Genomic DNA, 20,978 nt, shown 5'->3' with positions numbered 1-20,978 from the left:
ATACCCCACAGGGGTACAGTGACCTACACAGACCCCTACTGTATTCTGCCATCACCCCTCCCCCTGATACGGATGTATACATACAGCTTTTCTGTGCCTGTGACCTGTAATATACCCCACAGGGGTACAGTGACCTACACAGACCCCTACTGTATTCTGCCATCACCCCCTCCCCCTGATACGGATGTATACATACAGCTTTTCTGTGCCTGTGACCTGTAAAAAACCCCACAGGGGTACAGTGACCTACACAGACCCCTACTGTATTCTGCCATCACCCCCTCCCCCTGGTACGGATGTATACATACAGCTTTTCTGTGCCTGTGACCTGTAATATACCCCACAGGGATACAGTGACCTACACAGACCCCTACTGTATTCTGCCATCACCCCCTCCCCCTGATACGGATGTATACATACAGCTTTTCTATGCCTGTGACCTGTAATATACCCCACAGGGATACAGTGACCTACACAGATCCCTACTGTATTCTGCCATCACCCCCTCCCCCTGATAAGGATGTATACATACAGCTTTTCTGTGCCTGTGACCTGTAATATACCCCACAGGGGTACAGTGACCTACACAGACCCCCTACTGTACTCTGCCATCACCCCCTCCCCCTGATACGGATGTATACATACAGCTTTTCTGTGCCTGTGACCTGTAATATACCCCACAGGGGTACAATGACCTACACGGTCCCCTACTGTACTCTGCCATCACCCCCTCCCCCTGATACGGATGTATACATTCAGCTTTTCTGTGCCTGTGACCTGTAATATACCCCACAGGGGTACAGTGACCTACACAGACCCCTACTGTATTCTGCCACCACCCCCTCCCCTTGATACGGATGTATACATACAGCTTTTCTGTGCCTGTGACCTGTAATATACCCCACAGGGGTACAGTGACCGACACAGACCCCTACTGTATTCTGCCATCACCCCCTCCCCGTGATACGGATGTATACATACAGCTATTCTGTGCCTGTGACCTGTAATATACCCCACAGGGGTACAGTGACCTACACAGACCCCTACTGTACTCTGCCATCACCCCCTCCCCCTGATACGGATGTATACATACAGCTTTTCTGTGCCTGTGACCTGTAATATACCCCACAGGGGTACAATGACCTACACGGTCCCCTACTGTACTCTGCCATCACCCCCTCCCCCTGATACGGATGTATACATACAGCTTTTCTGTGCCTGTGACCTGTAATATACCCCACAGGGGTACAGTGACCTACACAGACCCCTACTGTATTCTGCCATCACCCCCTCCCCCTGATACGGATGTATACATACAGCTTTTCTGTGCCTGTGACCTGTAATATACCCCACAGGGGTACAGTGACCTACACAGACCCCTACTGTATTCTGCCATCACCCCCTCCCCCTGATACGGATGTATACATACAGCTTTTCTGTGCCTGTGACACGTAATATACCCCACAGGGATACAGTGACCTACACAGACCCCTACTGTACTCTGCAATCACCCCCTCCCCCTGATACGGATGTATACATACAGCTTTTCTGTGCCTGTGACCTGTAATATACCCCACAGGGGTACAATGACCTACACAGACCCCTACTGTATTCTGCCATCACCCCCTCCCCGTGATACGGATGTATACATACAGCTTTTCTGTGCCTGTGACCTGTAATATACCCCACAGGGGTACATTGAACAGTACAGGAACCGCTGACGCTGCAAAGCCAGTAACCTGGATGTCCAGCACGGGGAGGTGGTCTCGCCAGCAACTGGCTGATAATTAAAAGGAAAAAAAGGAATGAAATATTTAGCTTTACATGTCACACCGTCACTATGGTCTATGGTGCAGCCACGTTGGCCGGGCGTTCCTGTGCAATAGTTACACTGAAGACCAGTTAGTGTCATCTCCGTAAATCAGAACAAAGAACGAGGCACGCGGGGAATGGGGCACATGCTAGACAAGCAGGGGATAGATGACATAATTCACGTATGAGATCAAGCAGAAAATAAATTCAAACTATAGCAAGACAAAGATAGGTCCAGAGGCCGGCTGGGCTGATGGATGGACAGGCAATGCTATAGACATAGGAAACGCGAGCCGCCCTGCGAATGGGACCTGGAGACCTAGTGACACAGCGCTGACTTTTCACCTCCGCGCAATTCATGGTTCTCTGCGGTAGTTACATAAACAAAGAGAAAGGTCGTCACTCCCAGAAGCTAAGCCCAGACATCAGCCATCCAGCCCCTGGACAGAACACAATCACAAACCCCTGGACTAGGCAGCATTCAGGACATTATAGGCTATCGGAGGACTGGAGATCGTCTCCTAATTTATCACGTAGTCAGCTACAAGTAACACGAGGGATTATTACTCTGCACACGCTGCAGGACCAAACCAATCCTTACAGCGTGATTATTGTGGGACAGGCGTATGAGGCTGCAGGAATTATCTTAGACAAGGTGCATTTACTGTATAAGAGTCAACTAAAGCCCAGAAATGATCTACAGCGAGAAAAACAAACACAGAACTTTTTATCATGGAATCCGCCCCAGCCCCCACGCCCAGCCCCCACGCCCAGCCCCCACGCCCAGCCCCCACGCCCAGCCCCCACGCCCAGCCCCCACGCCCAGCCCCCACGCCCAGCCCCCACGCCCAGCCCGACACACAAGCATTTCTATGACTGCGGTTTTACCAAACAAAACGGCTATCTTTGTGCCTCATACCTCAGTTATGTAACTAGTCCCTAATGACTGACAACCTGGGCCAGCCCAACCAATCATCAGCTGGAAGAGCATGCTGGGGCTTATAGTTCCACAACACACGTAGAGCCACAAGTTGTCCAGGTCTGAGCTACATCTTAGAACATGACTAGATTTCAGGAAAAATACCCATTGTGATCATCTCTCCTTATTGGTAGTGAATGGGACTCGCCAGTCCCATCTCCCATCCATCTCACATATTACAGTACTGCTATGTCCCAACAGATGGGACCAGGACATTGTGATCCTAGAGCTAGTGCCGTCCAGTACAACCCCCCCTATGGTGCCCCAGTAACTGCCCCCCCCAGTACAACCCCCCCCATGGTGCCCCAGTAACTGCCCCCCCCCAATGGTGCCCCAGTAACTGCCCCCCCCACAGTACAACCCCCTCCCTATCGTGCCCCAGTAACTGCCCCCTCCCCACAGTACAACCCCCTCCCTATGGTGCCCCAGTAACTGCCCCCCCACAGTACAACCCCCTCCCTATGGTACCCCAGTTACTGCCCCCCCCAGAGTACCACCCCCTCCATATGGTGCCCCAGTAACTGCCCCCCCAGAGTACAACCCCCTCCCTATGGTGCCCCAGTAACTGTATCCCCCCCCCCCCAGAGTACAACCCCCTCCCTATGGTGCCCCAGTAACTGTATCCCCCCTAGAGTACAACCCCTTCCCTATGGTGCCCCAGTACCTGCCATCCCCCCCCACAGTACAACCCCCTCCCTATGGTGCCCCAGTACCTGCCATCCCCCCCCCCACAGTACAACCCCCTCCCTATGGTGCCCCAGTAACTGTATCCCCCCCAGAGTACAACCCCCTCCCTATGGTGCCCCAGTAACTGCCCCCCCCCAGAGAACAATCCCCTCCCTATGGTGCCCCAGTAACTGCCCCCCCTCCCTCTGGTGCCCCAGTAACTGCCCCCCCTCCCTCTGGTGCCCCAGTAACTGCCCCCCCTCCCTCTGGTGCCCCAGTAACTGCTCCCCCCAGAGTACAACCCCCACCCTATGGTGCCCCAGTAACTGCCCCCCCAGAGTACAACCCCCTCCCTATGGTGCCCCTGTAACTGCCCCACCCAGGGTACAACCCCCTCCCTATGGTGCCCCAGTAACTGCCCCCCCGCACAGAGAACAACCCCCTCCCTATGGTGCCCCAGTAACTGCCCCCCCGCACAGAGTACAACCCCCTCCCTATGGTGCCCCAGTATCTGCCCCCCCCCACAGAGTACAACCCCCTCCCTATGGTGCCCCAGTAACTGCCCCCCCCCACAGAGTACAACCCCCTCCCTATGGTGCCCCAGTAACTGTATCCCCCCCAGAGTACAACCCCTTCCCTATGGTGCCCCAGTAACTGTATCCCCCCCCCGACAGAGTACAACCCCCTCCCTATGGTGCCCCAGTAACTGCCCCCCCCCCACAGAGTACAACCCCCTCCCACAGTACAACCCCCTCCCTATGGTGCCCCAGTAACTGCCCCCACAGAACAACCCCCTCCCTATGGTGCCCCAGTAACTGCCCCCTCCAGAGTACAACCCCCTCCCTATGGTACCCCAGTAACTGCCCCCTCCAGAGTACAACCCCCTCCCTATGGTGCCCCAGTAACTGCCCCCCCCCACAGAGTACAACCCCCTCCCTATGGTGCCCCAGTAACTGCCCCCCCCACAGTACAACCCCCTCCCACAGTACAACCCCCTCCCTATGGTGCCCCAGTAACTGCCCCCACAGTACAACCCCCTCCCTATGGTGCCCACGTAACTGCCCCCCCCACAATACAACCCCCTCCCTAAGGTGCCCCAGTAACTGCCCACCCCCCCCACAGTACAACCCACTCCCTATGGTGCCCCAGTAACAGCCCCCCCCACAGCACAACCCCCTCCCTATGGTGCCCCAGTAACAGCCCCCCCCACAGTATAACCCCCTCCTTATGGTGCCCGTGTAACAGCCCCCCCACAGTACAACCCCCTCCCTATTGTGCCCCAGTAATAGCCCCCCCCACAGTACAACCCCCTCCCTATGGTGCCCCAGTAACAGCACCCCCCCCTCCCCCAGAGTACAACCCCCTCCCTATGGTGCCCCAGTAACTGCCCCCCCAGAGTACAACCCCCTCCCTATGGTGCCCCAGTAACTGCCCCCTCCAGAGTACAACCCCCTCCCTATGGTGCCCCAGTAACTGCCCCCCCCAGAGTACAACCCCCTCCCTATGGTGCCCCAGTAACTGCCCCCCCCCCTAGTACATCCCCCTTCCTATGGTGCCCCAGTATCTATACTTGGCACCTGATGCTTTTCTGTTCTTCCATTTATACTGTAACCTCTCTCAGGAGCCGGCTTCTCCGTTACTAGCATCTAATTACATCTATATCTGCCACCTGATGCTTTTCTGTTCTTCCATTTATACTGTAACCTCTCTCAGGAGCCGGGTTCCCGTTACTAGCATCTAATTACATCTATATCTGCCACCTGATGCTTTCCTGTACTTCCATTTATACTGTAACCTCTCTCAGGAGCCGGCTTCTCCGTTACTAGCATCTAATTACATCTATATCTGCCACCTGATGCTTTTCTGTTCTTCCATTTATACTGTAACCTCTCTCAGGAGCCGGGTTCCCGTTACTAGCATCTAATTACATCTATATCTGGCACCTGATGCTTTCCTGTACTTCCATTTATACTGTAACCTCTCTCAGGAGCCGGCTTCTCCGTTACTAGCATCTAATTACATCTATATCTGGCACCTGATGCTTTCCTGTACTTCCATTTATACTGTAACCTCTCTCAGGAGCCGGGTTCCCGTTACTAGCATCTAATTACATCTATATCTGCCACCTGATGCTTTCCTGTACTTCCATTTATACTGTAACCTCTCTCAGGAGCCGGGTTCCCGTTACTAGCATCTAATTACATTATATCGGCCAGCTGATGCTTTCCTGTACTTCCATTTATACTGTAACCTCTCTCAGGAGCCGGGTTCCCGTTACTAGCATCTAATTACATCTATATCTGCCACCTGATGCTTTCCTGTTCTTCCATTTATACTGTAACCTCTCTCAGGAGCCGGGTTCCCGTTACTAGCATCTAATTACATCTATATCTGCCACCTGATGCTTTCCTGTACTTCCATTTATACTGTAACCTCTCTCAGGAGCCGGGTTCCCGTTACTAGCATCTAATTACATCTATATCTGCCACCTGATGCTTTCCTGTTCTTCCATTTATACTGTAACCTCTCTCAGGAGCCGGGTTCCCGTTACTAGCATCTAATTACATCTATATCTGGCACCTGATGCTTTTCTGTTCTTCCATGCAAAATAGGTTAGTGTTTTTTTTATATATATATATATATATATATATATATATATATGATGCAAACATTAAAATATCTTTACAAAATGTAAATTGAGTGGGATTAGTTTGTATATTAATCCCTATGGCAGTGAATGCACCTTTGTAATCACACAAGGTTGTCTAAGGTAAGATCTGCGAGAATTCAGCGCTAAAAGCAATGTGATTGTGTTTGTTTTCTCTTAATTGCAAAAAGATGGAGTAAGCAAAGTTTGCTCACACAACTGTAAGCTATATGCCAAAGGCTAAATAAAACATGGAAAACCAAAAACAGCACTTATAATACCTTCTTACAGATAGCTCGCAGCTTGGAAGCAGAAAAATGAAATGCAGAGTTTACAGATCAAATTCACGCCAAGGCCCATTCCCACAAGTCAATGAGATCATGAGAACATTCACAGATCAGGAAATGAATAATTCAGAGTACAAGGCTTAGGACTGACTATAGAGGCTGCTCGGCCGACTTCCGACAGAGGTCACTAGGGGGCGCTGTAATGGATATCTAAGCTGGTGGGAGATGGTATTTACCTTCTTGTTAAAAGACCAGATCTTGTCCCATTCCATGTTCACAACAGATCGAGAAGATCCCTGAAAAACAAACACGCACAAGAGTCACCAAGGTCAGTCATACAGGCTCTGCCCATAACTTTCATTCATTGCGCTATACACATCTTATATAGGAATGTTCATTAAATACATTTATTTCTGTTCCTTAGTGCACCCTTATCACATGCTCAGCAATGACTCTATATGATCAGCACAGCTGCAATTATATTCCAGGCTGAGAGCAAAACAGAGATGGCGAATCATAGAGTAACAACAACACACAAGTCTATCTGCTATATAGAACAGGCTGATAAACACAGAAACATCACAGAGCACCCATCAGAGGAGCCAGTCCCTGCACGCCTCACAGAGGAGCCAGTCCCTGCACGCCTCACAGAGGAGCCAGTCACTGCACGCCTCACAGTGGAGCCAGTCCCTGCACGCCTCACAGAGGAGCCAGTCCCTGCACGCCTCACAGAGGAGCCAGTCCCTGCACGCCTCACAGAGGAGCCAGTCCCTGCACGCCTCACAGAGGAGCCAGTCCCTGCACGCCTCACAGAGGAGCCAGTCCCTGCACGCGCCACAGAGGAGCCAGTCCCTGCACGCGCCACAGAGGAGCCAGTCCCTGCACGCCTCACAGAGGAGCCAGTCCCTGCACGCCTCACAGAGGAGCCAGTCCCTGCACGCCTCACAGAGGAGCCAGTCCCTGCACGCCTCACAGAGGAGCCAGTCCCTGCACGCCTCACAGTGGAGCCAGTCCCTGCACGCCTCACAGAGGAGCCAGTCCCTGCACGCCTCACAGAGGAGCCAGTCCCTGCACGCCTCACAGAGGAGCCAGTCCCTGCACGCCTCACAGAGGAGCCAGTCCCTGCACGCCTCACAGAGGAGCCAGTCCCTGCACGCCTCACAGAGGAGCCAGTCCCTGCACGCGCCACAGAGGAGCCAGTCCCTGCACGCGCCACAGAGGAGCCAGTCCCTGCACGCGCCACAGAGGAGCCAGTCCCTGCACGCGCCACAGAGGAGCCAGTCCCTGCACGCCTCACAGAGAGCCTATATAGCAATGGGGCAACACTGTCACACGTCATTCACAATGAGCCGAATCAATCTGTCCCATCTATTTCTACTACATCACTAACCTGTGCAGCTATGAACTGTTTCAGCCCCTCCACCGTCATTCCTCTTCTGAGGACGCCGCGCACAGTTGGGAATCTGGGGTCATCCCTGAGAAACAAAGAAAAGTATAAAGTATACGTGTAACGGATATAGCTGGGTGACACGTGTAACGGATATGGCTGGGTGACACGTGTAACGGATATGGCTCGGTGACACGTGTAACGGATATGGCTGGGTGACACGTGTAACGGACATGGCTGGGTGACACGTGTAACAGATATAGCTGGGTGACACGTGTAACGGATATAGCTGGGTGACACGTGTAACGGATATAGCTGGGTGACACGTGTAACGGATATAGCTGGGTGACACGTGTAATGGATATAGCTGGGTGACACCCCTAATATCTACATTTCTGTATATCACTTACTTTACTCTTTATTACAGAGTGGAGCCTTTAAGGCAGGAGTGGGGAACCTTTTTTCTGCCGAAGGCCATTTTGATTATATATATATATATATATATATATATATATATATATATATATATATTATATATAACATTATTTGCGGGCAGGAGGCTCCCCATCACTGCTTTAAGGTGAAGAAAAAATTAAATAATCTGCAACTTTCTAACAAACTAATCAGCTGCATCACCGGGAATAATAATGACTATATTGTCCCAAGTGGATTAATAGGCAGTACAGTCAGGAAACATTGAGCCTTGGTAAAGTCAGTGGGGTCGGTGCTATTAGCTGCGATGATCTAGTCAGCGCGAGTCATCGCAGTAATGGCCGCACTTTACGACAGCCTGGATTCGCTTAATTTTGCTTGCAGCCCCATAGGGCTTCGGGCTCAGACCGGGCCGCGAATGGTATGAGGTGCCAGTCTGTCGCCGGCATTTTAACGCCGTTGTAATGGTAACTCGCACCCCTCGCAGCTAATTGCATTGACCCCACTGAGTCTTAGGGCTGTAGGTGTCAGGAATAACGGCTGCATATAAACACTAACCACCTTCTCTCCTGCTAGGATTAGGGAGGGGCAGCTGGCACTACAGTATCAGCAACATACCAGCCGTCCACAAGGCCCTCATTGACGAACCAGGTGAGTTTCCTCTTGGACAGGACAGTGTTGTTGAGGTTCAGACGACTATACTCCCAGATGTACGGCTTCCTGATTCCCAGGGCATCTATGATCCAGTAGAACTGCTCATCCCGGTCGTGATATTCCGTCGTTCGTAGAGCGTGTGTGACGCCCTCTAAGCTGTCCACGATGGGGCAGGCGAAGTCATACGTGGGATAGATGCTGGAGGAGGAAACCATAGAGAACATGTACCAGGAAAAAACATAGAAAACATGCACCAGGAGAAACCATAGAGAACATGCACGAGGAGAAACCATAGAGAACATGCACGAGGAGAAACACTAGAGAACATGCACGAGGAGAAACCATAGAGAACATGCACGAGGAGAAACACTAGAGAACATGCACCAGGAGAAACCATAGAGAACATGCACGAGGAGAAACCCTAGAGAACATGCACCAGGAGAAACCATAGAGAACATGCACGAGGAGAAACCATAGAGAACATGCACGAGGAGAAACCATAGAGAACATGCACGAGGAGAAACCATAGAGAACATGCACGAGGAGAAACCATAGAGAACATGCACGAGGAGAAACCATAGAGAACATGCACGAGGAGAAACCATAGAGAACATGCACGAGGAGAAACCATAGAGAACATGTACCAGGAGAAACCATAGAGAACATGCACCAGGAGAAACCATAGAGAACATGCACCAGGAGAAACCATAGAGAACATGCACCAGGAGAAACCATAGAGAACATGTACCAGGAGAAACCATAGAGAACATGTACCAGGAGAAACCATAGAGAACATGTACCAGGAGAAACCATAGAGAACATGTACCAGGAGAAACCATAGAGAACATGTACCAGGAGAAACCATAGAGAACATGCACCAGGAGAAACCATTGAAAACATGCACCAGGAGAAACCATAGAGAACATGCACGAGGAGAAACCATAGAGAACATGCACGAGGAGAAACCATAGAGAACATGTACCAGGAGAAACCATCGAGGAGAAACCATAGAGAACATGCACGAGGAGAAACCATAGAGAACATGTACCAGGAGAAACCATAGAGAACATGTACCAGGAGAAACCATAGAGAACATGCACCAGGAGAAACCATAGAGAACATGCACCAGGAGAAACCATAGAGAACATGTACCAGGAGAAACCATAGAGAACATGCACCAGGAGAAACCATAGAGAACATGCACCAGGAAAAACCATAGAGAACATGCACCAGGAGAAACCATAGAGAACATGCACCAGGAGAAACCATAGAGAACATGTACCAGGAGAAACCATAGAGAACATGCACGAGGAGAAACCATAGAGAACATGCACCAGGAGAAACCATAGAGAACATGTACCAGGAGAAACCATAGAGAACATGCACGAGGAGAAACCATAGAGAACATGCACGAGGAGAAACCATAGAGAACATGTACCAGGAGAAACCATAGAGAATATGTACTAGGAAATCCTCCAAAGATTACAGGTCAGCATATTGCATTCTTATGACCATATTGCAGGATACATATATATTGATATATATTGATGCATGTTAGGTCCGTTTCTCTAGGAGCAAATACCCAATGCACAGAAGAATGTGACGCAGTTTTGCCGAATTAATTCATTATCACTAATTAGCCATTAGCCATGTTCGTACAATTCAGCCACTGACCGGAGATGACAGCAGGCACCATAGTTATCCGCAGGACATCGCAGAGCTTGTTTGCACTGTGTATTACATATAGGGCTCCATCCAATTAGGTGCAAATCACTCACGAGTGCGGCTGTATGTCGCACTTACGGTACCTCCGTACTAGCACATTTCTGTTCACAGCTCCAAAGGGCTGAATACATAAATGTACGAGTTCTGCGTGAGATGCGGCGAGCTGACGTACCGTTACTGGCGTTTCTATGCCGTTGCAATGGCAGTTTGCACAGAATTGTATTGAGCCCATTGCGTCCATGTTGCTCTGTACTATTGTATGCTCTAAGACGCAGCGGGTATATTATATAAAAGAGCTGACATCTCAAAGCGCGAGAGACGGCCGCCCCAATGATTGCTTCTAGCCTATGTGTATTTCTCTGCTTGGCTTGTTTTTAAGACCGTTGCCGTCTCCATGCCAAACACAGGGGATCCCCTTATTTTGGAAAATCGAGGGGGTACACTTTAATACATGTGAATTGCAAAAACTGAAACAAACATGAGGTATTCGCTAAGGTGGAGGTGTGATGAGCAGAGACCTGGATACAGCACATGGTTCCTGTACAGGGAATGATAGTAAAGCCTGAGCTGTGCGGGGCTGAGCAGGAGGATACAGTGTAATAAGTACTGAGCAGGAGGATACAGTGTAATAAGTACTGAGCAGGAGGATATAATGTAAGCTGTGCAGTACTGAGCAGGAGGATACAGTGTAAGCTGTGCAGTACTGAGCAGGAGGATATAGTGTAAGCTGTGCAGTACTGAGCAGGAGGATATAGTGCAAGCTGTGCGGTACTGAGCAGGAGGATACAGTGCAAGCTGTGCGGTACTGAGCAGGAGGATACAGTGCAAGCTGTGCAGTACTGAGCAGGAGGATACAGTGCAAGCTGTGCAGTACTGAGCAGGAGGATACAGTGTAATAAGTACTGAGCAGGAGGATATAGTGTAATAAGTACTGGGCAGGAGGATATAGCCTAATAAGTACTGGGCAGGAGGATATAGCGTAATAAGTACTGAGCAGGAGGATATAGCCTAATAAGTACTGAGCAGGAGGATATAGCGTAATAAGTACTGAGCAGGAGGATATAGCCTAATAAGTACTGAGCAGGAGGATATAGTGTAATAAGTACTGAGCAGGAGGATATAGTGTAATAAGTACTGAGCAGGAGGATATAGCCTAATAAGTACTGAGCAGGAGGATATAGTGTAAGTTGTGTAGTACTGAGCAGGAGGATATAGCCTAATAAGTACTGAGCAGGAGGATATAGCCTAATAAGTACTGAGCAGGAGGATATAGTGTAAGTTGTGTAGTACTGAGCAGGAGGATATAGCCTAATAAGAGGAGTTACTCTCCCAATGATCTACTCCCCGGATGTAACAAGAGTTGTGCAGCTTTAACAAACCTAGAAATACTCCAAGATACATGGAGTAATCAGGACACAGACTCTGACAATGGAGCATTTGTCGGCTAAGGCCTCTGGCGAGCACCATGCCCATCTCTCGTTGCCCTCGTGGTCACTTACTTGTACTTGCTTCCTGTCCTTGGATGTGGCTGTGTCTTGCAGCGGAACAATGTAGGATCTCGCATGCAGCCGTTATTGGAGTTCATGTCAATTTTAGCACGGAGGCAGCAGGTCTGTCCTAATGGCGTCCCCTTCTTCATCTCTTCCCACATTTCCTGGTTCTTCTCTACCGCTGCAAATGAAAAGAAACATTTCCCTAATGCCAGCGAGAAGATTCATCTATATGGGAGTCATAGCACAGAGAGCAGCATTACTGCAGATGTAACTCCAATAGGCAATCTGCAGTGCTCTCAGGCAGAAAACCTGCCATGTTTACCCTAATATTTTATATAGGCAGATGGGGGGGGCTCCCAGACCATCCCCGAGAGAGTGCCGCCATATTCTGCCAGAGAGAACATTTATATGGCAGCATCAGGTCAGCGGCAGGCCAGGACTCCTCATCTCCCTGTTTTGGAGGTGTAATGAACGATCTTCCATGCAGACACTCGATAACTGTGACAGCTGCGCACACAACAGTCATACAATCTAGCAGCAACAATACCAAAATCAGGGCATAAAGCGACAATAACTCAAAGCACAAAACTACATTTAGAATGTAGGAATCCCTGTAATAAGTGCGTCCAGCACCCCAAGTTACATTTATAGCAAACTTATACAATTATCTGCCAAGACCTTGTACTATTTTATTTATAATCTATCTCCTCTTGTCCTTGCGCCAATGCGGCAGTATGCATGACAGCGAGGAGACAGGTCCACTGCAATCCGGGGGTGTAATATAATAAATGGATCCTATCATGGAGATCGCAGTATATGTGGCATCTTATCTGGCAGAGATGGGTACGCGGTGATCCCAGCACACAAAATGCTGATGTTTGAAATACAGATGCCTGCAGCTAAGTAATGTATCCCTATCCCTGTACCACCTTTCCCGCAGCCTAGACCTAACCACCCCCTCCACCCCGCAGCCCAACCCTCCCCTCCCACAGCGTAACCTTCCACCCCGCAGCCTAACCCCCTCCCACAGCCCAACCCCCTCCCACAGCCCAACCCTCCCCTCCCACAGCGTAACCTTCCACCCCGCAACCTAACCCCCTCCCACAGCCTAACCCTCCCCTCCCACAGCCTAACCCTCCCCTCCCACAACGTAACCTTCCACCCCGCAGCCTAACCCCCTCCCACAGCCCAACCCTTACTCTCCCCTTCCACAGCCTAACCCCCCCTTCCACTCCGCAGCCCAACCCTCCCCTCCCACAGCCCAACCCTCCACCCGGCAGCCCATCCCTAACCCTCCCCTCCCACAGCGTAACCTTCCACCCAGCAGCCCATCCCTAACCCTTCCACAGCCCAACCCTCCCCTCCCACAGCGTAACCTTCCACCCTGCAGCCTAACCCCCTCCCACAGCCCAACCCTAACCCTCCCCTTCCACAGCCTAACCCCCCCTTCCACCCCGCAGCCCAACCCTAACACTCCCCTCCCACAACCTAACCCCCTCCCACAGCCTAACCCCCCCTTCCACCCCACAGCCCAACCCTAACCCTCCCCTCCCACAGCCTAACCCCCTCCCACAGCCTAACCTTCCACCCCGCAGCCCAACCCTAACTCTCCCCTTCCACAGCCTAACCTCCCCTTCCACCCCGCAGCCCAACCCTAACCCCCCTTCCACCCCACAGCCCAACCCTAACCCTCCCCTCCCACAGCCTAACCCCCTCCCACAGCCTAACCTTCCACCCCGCAGCCCAACCCTAACTCTCCCCTCCCACAGCCTAACCCCCCTTCCACCCCACAGCCCAACCCTAACCCTCCCCTCCCACAGCCTAACCCCCTCCCACAGCCTAACCCCCTCCCACAGCCTAACCCCCTCCCACAGCCTAACCCCCTCCCACAGCCTAACCCCCTCCCACAGCCTAACCCCCTCCCACAGCCTAACCCCCTCCCACAGCCTAACCCCCTCCCACAGCCTAACCCCCTCCCACAGCCTAACCCCCTCCCACAGCCTAACCCCCTCCCACAGCCTAACCCCCTCCCACAGCCTAACCCCCTCCCACAGCCTAACCCCCTCCCACAGCCTAACCTTCCACCCCACAGCCTAACCTTCCACCCCGCAGCCCAACCCTAACTCTACCCTTCCACAGCCTAACCCCCCCTTTCCACCCCGCAGCCCAACCCTCCACCCCACAGCCCAACCCCAACCCAACCCCAACACACAGCCCAACCCTAACCCACAGCCCAACCCTAACCCACAGCCCAACCCCCTCCCACAGCCCACAGCCTAACCCCCTCCCACAGCCCAACCCTAACCCTCCACCCCACAGCCCAACCCTAACCCTCCCCCTAGTGCAGTGTTTCCCAATCTCTGCCCTCAAGGCACACTAACATTCCAGGTTTTAGTGATGGCACTAAATAAGTCACCTGTGCTCAAGTATGGCTATCCTTAAAACCTGTACGGTTAGTGTGCCTTGAGGACCGTGGTTGGGAAACCCTGCCCTAGTGCCTAACACTAAGACTTCGGGGTTCCGGCGCCGGGCTTGCGAGCACCAGCATTCAGTGCACCGGGATGCCATCTATATCCCTCTGTGGTATTAGCAGAGTTACTTATAGTGATTAGATGTTACGATGCTGGGGATGGTCTTACAGTTACTCCTGTGCTTGGACTCTATCCTCTGTTCACGTTCTGATTTCATCTGTTCAGCAGCAGTGTCATCCACGTAAGCCTTCCCCTCCTGGATCAGCTTCTCCGCGTACTGAATTATCACCTCAAAGTGGTCAGAGGTGTACGTGAACTGGTCCGGCTTTATCTGCAGCATGGACACATCCTCCAGAATAACCTGAGGGACAGAACAACAAGACATCACTCTGCATTACATAAAGCTTTCCCTGCAACGCACGAAAGGGCCTTATACTGCGGGAAAACAGAGGACGTTATATACATATAGGATGTTACACAGTTAAATTCCCTTTCTGTTAATGACAAGCTCATGGGAGAGCTACAATTGGGAGAAGACTGACTCCCCCGTTACCCTGCTCCTCAGTTTTATACAAGGAACCAAGAACAATGAGGAAGAGAAGACTATTGAGGGATCCACACCACCCAGTCACATCCACCTTACAGCCTTAGAGAGGGATTTACTATATTTAGATGTATATAGTCTTCCCTTTACTCCTTCTGTAGAGGGCAAAGATGGTGCGTTGTTCCATAGACTCTCATCATAAAGGGTATGAATGCCCAAGAATGTACAGCTTCCGGAGAGTGGTTCATCCAAACAACCACCTTGCAAAACTTATAAAAGGTACGCAGGGATGATGCCCATGTGCAGTCTGCCAATTCCTCGTGGTGCACTGCCCAACAGGAACCAACTGGCCAAATGTGCTGTGATGTTCACCACAGAATAACCCAGCGCATTGCCATCCTAACCCAGCAGGAGACAAGGAGGACGTCCCATCTACCTTCCTGCATGCACACAAGAGGATAAACCAGGACATCAGACCCTCTAGAAACTAGACAGGTAAGATCTGCAGTACTGAATGAACAGCCTTACATGGGATGAGATCTCTGATGGGACAATAGTCAGGAGAGATAAAGGGAGCTCCTGGCATGTTCTGTACAACGAGATTGAGCTCCTGAGGACAAACAGAAGAATCACCAAAACTCTGCCGAAACACTTTCATGAAGTACAGTAGCACCTGTTGGTGCAGAAAGAACAGACACAAACGCAGAGCTGATCCCTATTGTAGCCCTCCTCCCTGGAGGAAAAGGAGCAGTAAAAATATATGAGACCTCCAATGGGGAACCCTATTCTTCACACCAGCAGGACCTCCATACAAAGTGACATCTTCCACTGCTGCACTTTTCAATCAATCACCTCATTGGTGATCACCAGCAAATTGAGAGTGATGCTTCTAAGAGGCACAAGGTTAATGCCAGCGTACACAGGACTTGGCTAATGAAGGGGCACCGAGGCAGGAAATTGACCAAAGAGAAAAGGTGATTTTTGGTTACTTACCAATGAATCCTTTTCTCTGAATCAGACTGGGGGACACTAGACCATGGGGTTGTAGCTAGGACTGCAAGGAGCTGACACTTAACAAAACTCTAACTTTAACCCAAGCTCCTCCCCTCTGCAACCCCATGCTTGCAGTACAACTTCAGAAGTGCCTGGTAAGGTGAACCTGTAACTCAGTGACACTGTCATAACACTGTCAAATTAACGGTACCACCGGAACTAATGTTGGCAAAAATACCACGCAGCAAGACTGAGCATGATGGAGGGAACTCTGTGTCCTCCAGCCTAATTCAGAGAAAAGGATTCAATGGTAAGTAACCAAAAATCCCCTCTTCTCCTTCATCAAGGCTGGGGGACACTGGACCATGGGACGTTCAAAAGCCGCCCCCAGGGGAGGGAACGCTCAGGTTGCCTGACCAGAGAACTATACGCAAAAAGTGGGCGTCTCCGAAGGCAAAAACATGAAAACTGTAAAAACGTGCAAACGTGTGGACAGAGGACCAGGTGGCTGCATGACAGACCTGTTCAGCCGAGGCGCCATGGCGCGCCGCCCAGGAGGTCGCCATCGCCCGAGAAGAATAAGCCGGTCGCCCCGCATCTTAATAGGACCGAGAAATGACAGAGCAGAGCCATCTTGCAATGGTCTGCTTCATGGCCGGCCACCCACGTTTCTGAGCGTCGTAGAGGGGAGTCCGTACGACATAGGGCAGAAGTTCTGTCCAAGTAGATCTGCAGGGCCCAGGCGATGTCCAACAGTGATAGATTGTCATGGTCCCGGGAAGTCTCCGATGGGGATAACACAGGAAAGAAAATCTCTTGGTTTAAGTGGAAAGCCGAAACAACCTTCGTTTGGAACCAAGGAACTGATCAAGAACAGCCCGATAGTCAAGGAAGATGAGGAACAGTTGTTTGCACGACAAGGCCCCCAACTCAGAGACCCACTGAGCAGAGGCAACAGCCATAAGGAACACCAATTTCCACGTGACAAATCTAAGGTCCACGAAGTCCAAAGGCTCAAAGGGAGCCTGCTTGAGAGCAGATAGGACCAAGGTCAAATCCCATGGAGCCTCTGGCGGCTGAAACGGAGATTGCACCTGCAACACTCCCTGCAAAAAAGTCCAAAACCCTGGCAGGAGGGCCAGACGCCGCTGAAAATAAATGGAAAGAGCCGAAATCTGTACTTTCAATGACTGAAGCCGCAAACCGGGTTTCAGACCTCCCTGATGGAAAGCGAACAGCCTTAGAAGGCTAAACTGGGATGTATGAGCTTCGCGCCATTCACACCACCATAGTACAGACCACGGAAGGGGAAAACCCATTAGCTTTTAAGAACTCTGTCTTAACAACCAGGTCGTTAAAGCCAAATTGAGGAAGGTCCTCGTGCCAGAACGGACCCTGCAGTAGAAGATCTGGTCGCTACAGTAGACGCCAACCGGGACCTACGGCCAGTTTGAGGACAGCGGCGAATCACGACCTGCGCAGCCAGTTCGGAGCCACGAGTATCACAGATACCTATTGCTGCCTGAACCGCCGGAGTACCCAAGGTAACATGGGGATCAGAGGAAAAATATAAGCAAGACGGAAGTTCCAGGGAACAGTCACAGCATCCACTGCAAAGGTCATTGGATCCCGGGAACTCGCACAAAATCGGGAAACCTTGCAGCTGTGCCGAGACGCCATCAGGTCCACCTCCAGGAGGCCACACTTCCGGACCAACTGCTGGAAGACCTCCGGATGTATAGACCACTCCCCCGGCAGGAAGTCCGCCTCCCAATTTTCCACGCCCCTAATGAACACCGCCAAGAGTGCTGGCACAAAAACTTCTGCCCAAGTTAGAATGCCGCTTGCATCTGCCATGGCATCCGCGCTCTAGGTGCCACCCTGATGGTTCACATAAGCCACAGCCATGGAGTTGTCCGACTGAATCCTCATTGGACGGCCGGCCAGAATGGACTGGGCTCCCAACAGAGACAGATAGATGGCCCAAAGATCCAGCACATTGATTGGACATCATCGTAGACTGTGCTACCAAAGACCCTGAAGACAAAGATTCAATGTCACCGATTCCCAACCGCTGAGACTTGCGTCTGTCATCACAATGACCCAGCTGGGAGTGACCAAGGAGTGACCCTGGAGCAGGTGATCGGAAACCAGTTACCATCGAAGAGATTGTCGAGTGCTGTCCGACAGAACCAGAAGCTGAGAGGAGAGGTGCGACCCACAAAATTTCAAAGAATTGCCCACTGGAAGTCTCGCGAGTGGAAGCGGGCGAACCGGATGGTCTCAAAAGTAGAGACCATCGTACCCAGTAACTTCATGCACAGCCAGATGGAGAAGCGAGGCACCGACAGTACCTGCGTGACCGAATCCTGGAGGGCCCGGGCTTCGGGCTCGGGCAGGAAGACTCTTTGGAGAGACTTACCAAAAATCACCCCAGAAACATCAGGCACTGGCAAGGCATGAGGGGAGACTTTTCGAAGTTCAGGATCCAGCCATGACCTGTAACTGGGAAGCCGAATCTGCCTTCACTAGAAGATCATCCAAATAGGGAACGACTGTTAACCCATCCACGAGCAACAGGCTCGCCATAGTCGCCATGATCTTCATGAAGACGCGTGGGGCTGTTGCTAAGCCGAATGGCACGGCCCGGAACTGGTAGTGTGCCTGTCCGACTGTGAACCTGAGGAGAGAATGGTGCACTATCCAAATAGGAACGTGGAGATACGCATCTTTGATGTCGAGCATGGCCAAAAATGTGTTGCCCGACTTCCCCTGTATCACTAATTGGAGAGATACCATAAGGAACCGGTCCACCCACAGTCTGGTGTTCAAGGCCCATGGATTCAAGGTTGGGCGAAAGGTGCAGTTGGGCTTTCGAACAAGGAAGAGGTTGGAGTACAAACCCTGTTTCAGTTGTGACGCCGGAACCTGCTCCGTGGGGCCGAAGCCCTGCTGGGGAAAAACCGTGCCCGGGCAGCCTGACCTCTAACCAAAGCTCCCCCCCTCTAAAGGAAGAGCGCAAAGCACGGAACCATGGACCCCGCTGGTTTTGGGCCACTACGGGGAGGAAGGTCCTGTTATCTTCGGTTACGTTGGCTCTGAATTGGATTCCATCATTGCCCAACAGAACCTCCACCCCTGTAAAAAGGGAGAGATTCTAAACAACGCTTGGATACAGCGCCAGCCTCCCAGGCGCGGAGGCAGAGTGCTCTGTGAGCCGAGACGGCTCTAGCCGAAACCCTGGAGGACACCTGAGCACTGTCCTGGATGGCCTCACAAACATATTCTGCTGCCCCACAAAGCTGTTCCGCCAAATCCAGTAAAGCATCTCTGGATAAGTCATCCTGAAGTCCAGCAACCAGTCTGTTGGCCCATGTCCCCATGGCAAATGACCCATGCAGAGGCCAGCAAAGGGCGAATAATAAAAATGGTCCAAAGGCAGCTTTCCAATTTTTTATCCAGCAAGCCAAACGTGCAATGGCCACATCAGCCTTGGGCGGCTGTTCCCACTTGGCGAGTTGGTCTGGCGGGAGCAGGTTAAGGGGCGCAAACTTGCGAGGGATGGAGAACCTCTTTTCTGGCGCCTTCCACGCCTCCTCGACGAGATCCGAGAGTTCCGAGGAACCCGGGAAGTAAACCACCCTCTTATGTCTATGCTTTATCGGTCCCACCACTGCTGCTTGGATATCGAAGTCCAGGGAGTCTAGGGACTGTCTCACTGCCGTATTGAGGTCCTCCACACCCTTACCCAAAGGGGGCTCTGGACCCTCCTCTTCAGGAAGGACCTCCTCCTCTGGAAGTTCCCCCTCCTCCTCTTCGGAATCTTAAACGTCTAACAGTTCCCTGGACGAAAACAGACGCTTATGCGCAGTGCGGAGCTTAGGGTCCTCAAAGAACCGTTCCATATAAGAGGAAACCCTCTCAAATCCCTCCGCTGTGCGCTCCATGGTGCAAAGCCAAGGTGGATCGGGCCTCGGCTGCGGGTGGAGACTGCATGATAGGGAAAGGCGCAGTAGCCTGAGCTAGTTCTTCCATCTGACGAACCATCAGCTTCACCAAGTCAGAGAGCGACCGACCCATAGTCTGAGCCCAAGCTGGTGCGTCCGAGGCGGATGCGGCACTCCTTGATGCCTGCGTACAACTAGGCCCACGTCTGACAGTCCTCGCACAGCACCCCAGAGTCCAACTGTCCACAAAGCAATTTCACATCACACATAAAAAATATCGCCATAGTAGGGGTTTGACCTTGGCGGGCTTTGACTTGTCCGTCATATCTCCCATGCGGCTACGCTAACCTGCGGTCTCAGGTAGTTCAACAAAAATAAATTCAGTTCACTGAGCACTGCCAAAACTCCCAGACAGGCAATAACAACAATATTACTAATACTTAGCTTCCTAGTGGCTAAACCCAGTAGAGGGGAGGAGCTTGTGGCTGTTGTGCCTGTCCTCCATCAGTGGTGTACGGGGCGCCCTCAGTGGTGTACGGGGGCGCCCTCAGTGGTGTACGGGGCGCCCTCAGTGGTGTACGGGGCGCCCTCAGTGGTGTACGGGGCGCCCTCAGTGGTGTACGGGGCGCCCTCAGTGGTGTACGGGGCGCCCTCAGTGGTGTACGGGGCGCCCTCAGTGGTGTACGGGGCGCCCTCAGTGGTGTACGGGGCGCCCTCAGTGGTGTACGGGGCGCCCTCAGTGGTGTACGGGGCGCCCTCAGTGGTGTACGGGGCGCCCTGCTTCAGAGACCAGCAGCTGCTCAGGAGGCTTCTAACTGCAGCCGTGGAGCGGGGGAAGTTAGCGTTAGTAGGCTCCGCCCCTGAGATAGCTTCAGCCTTCTCCCACCAAGTGTTACTCCCCTCTGTGGCAGCCTGTATCCAGCTCTCTACCTGTAGGAGCT

The 20,978-nt window shown here is 51.8% G+C and overlaps 1 protein-coding gene across 1 annotated transcript in view; it reads right to left on the bottom strand.

The window, feature by feature from the left end:
• Positions 1-20,978, bottom strand: part of LOC148435712 (bifunctional glutamate/proline--tRNA ligase-like) — a gene marked incomplete at its 3' end in the record, with an annotated part of 144,970 nt that overhangs the window by 25,119 nt on the left and 98,873 nt on the right. Inside the window, exons 8-12 of the mRNA XM_088465605.1 lie at positions 14,722-14,914; positions 12,089-12,260; positions 8,829-9,062; positions 7,782-7,866; positions 6,628-6,687 (exon numbers count right to left, since the gene is read on the bottom strand). Coding sequence (XP_088321731.1) covers positions 6,628-6,687; positions 7,782-7,866; positions 8,829-9,062; positions 12,089-12,260; positions 14,722-14,914 — 744 coding nt within the window. The remainder of the gene's footprint in view (positions 1-6,627; positions 6,688-7,781; positions 7,867-8,828; positions 9,063-12,088; positions 12,261-14,721; positions 14,915-20,978) is intronic.

This window comes from Taudactylus pleione, unplaced genomic scaffold (genome assembly GCF_031769625.1).
Source record: "Taudactylus pleione unplaced genomic scaffold, aTauple2 ptg002044l, whole genome shotgun sequence".
In the NCBI taxonomy this organism is placed as follows: domain Eukaryota; kingdom Metazoa; phylum Chordata; class Amphibia; order Anura; family Myobatrachidae; genus Taudactylus; species Taudactylus pleione.
The sequence above is the reverse complement of the archived record's forward strand: the minus strand, read 5'-3'. Positions and strand labels throughout refer to the sequence as shown.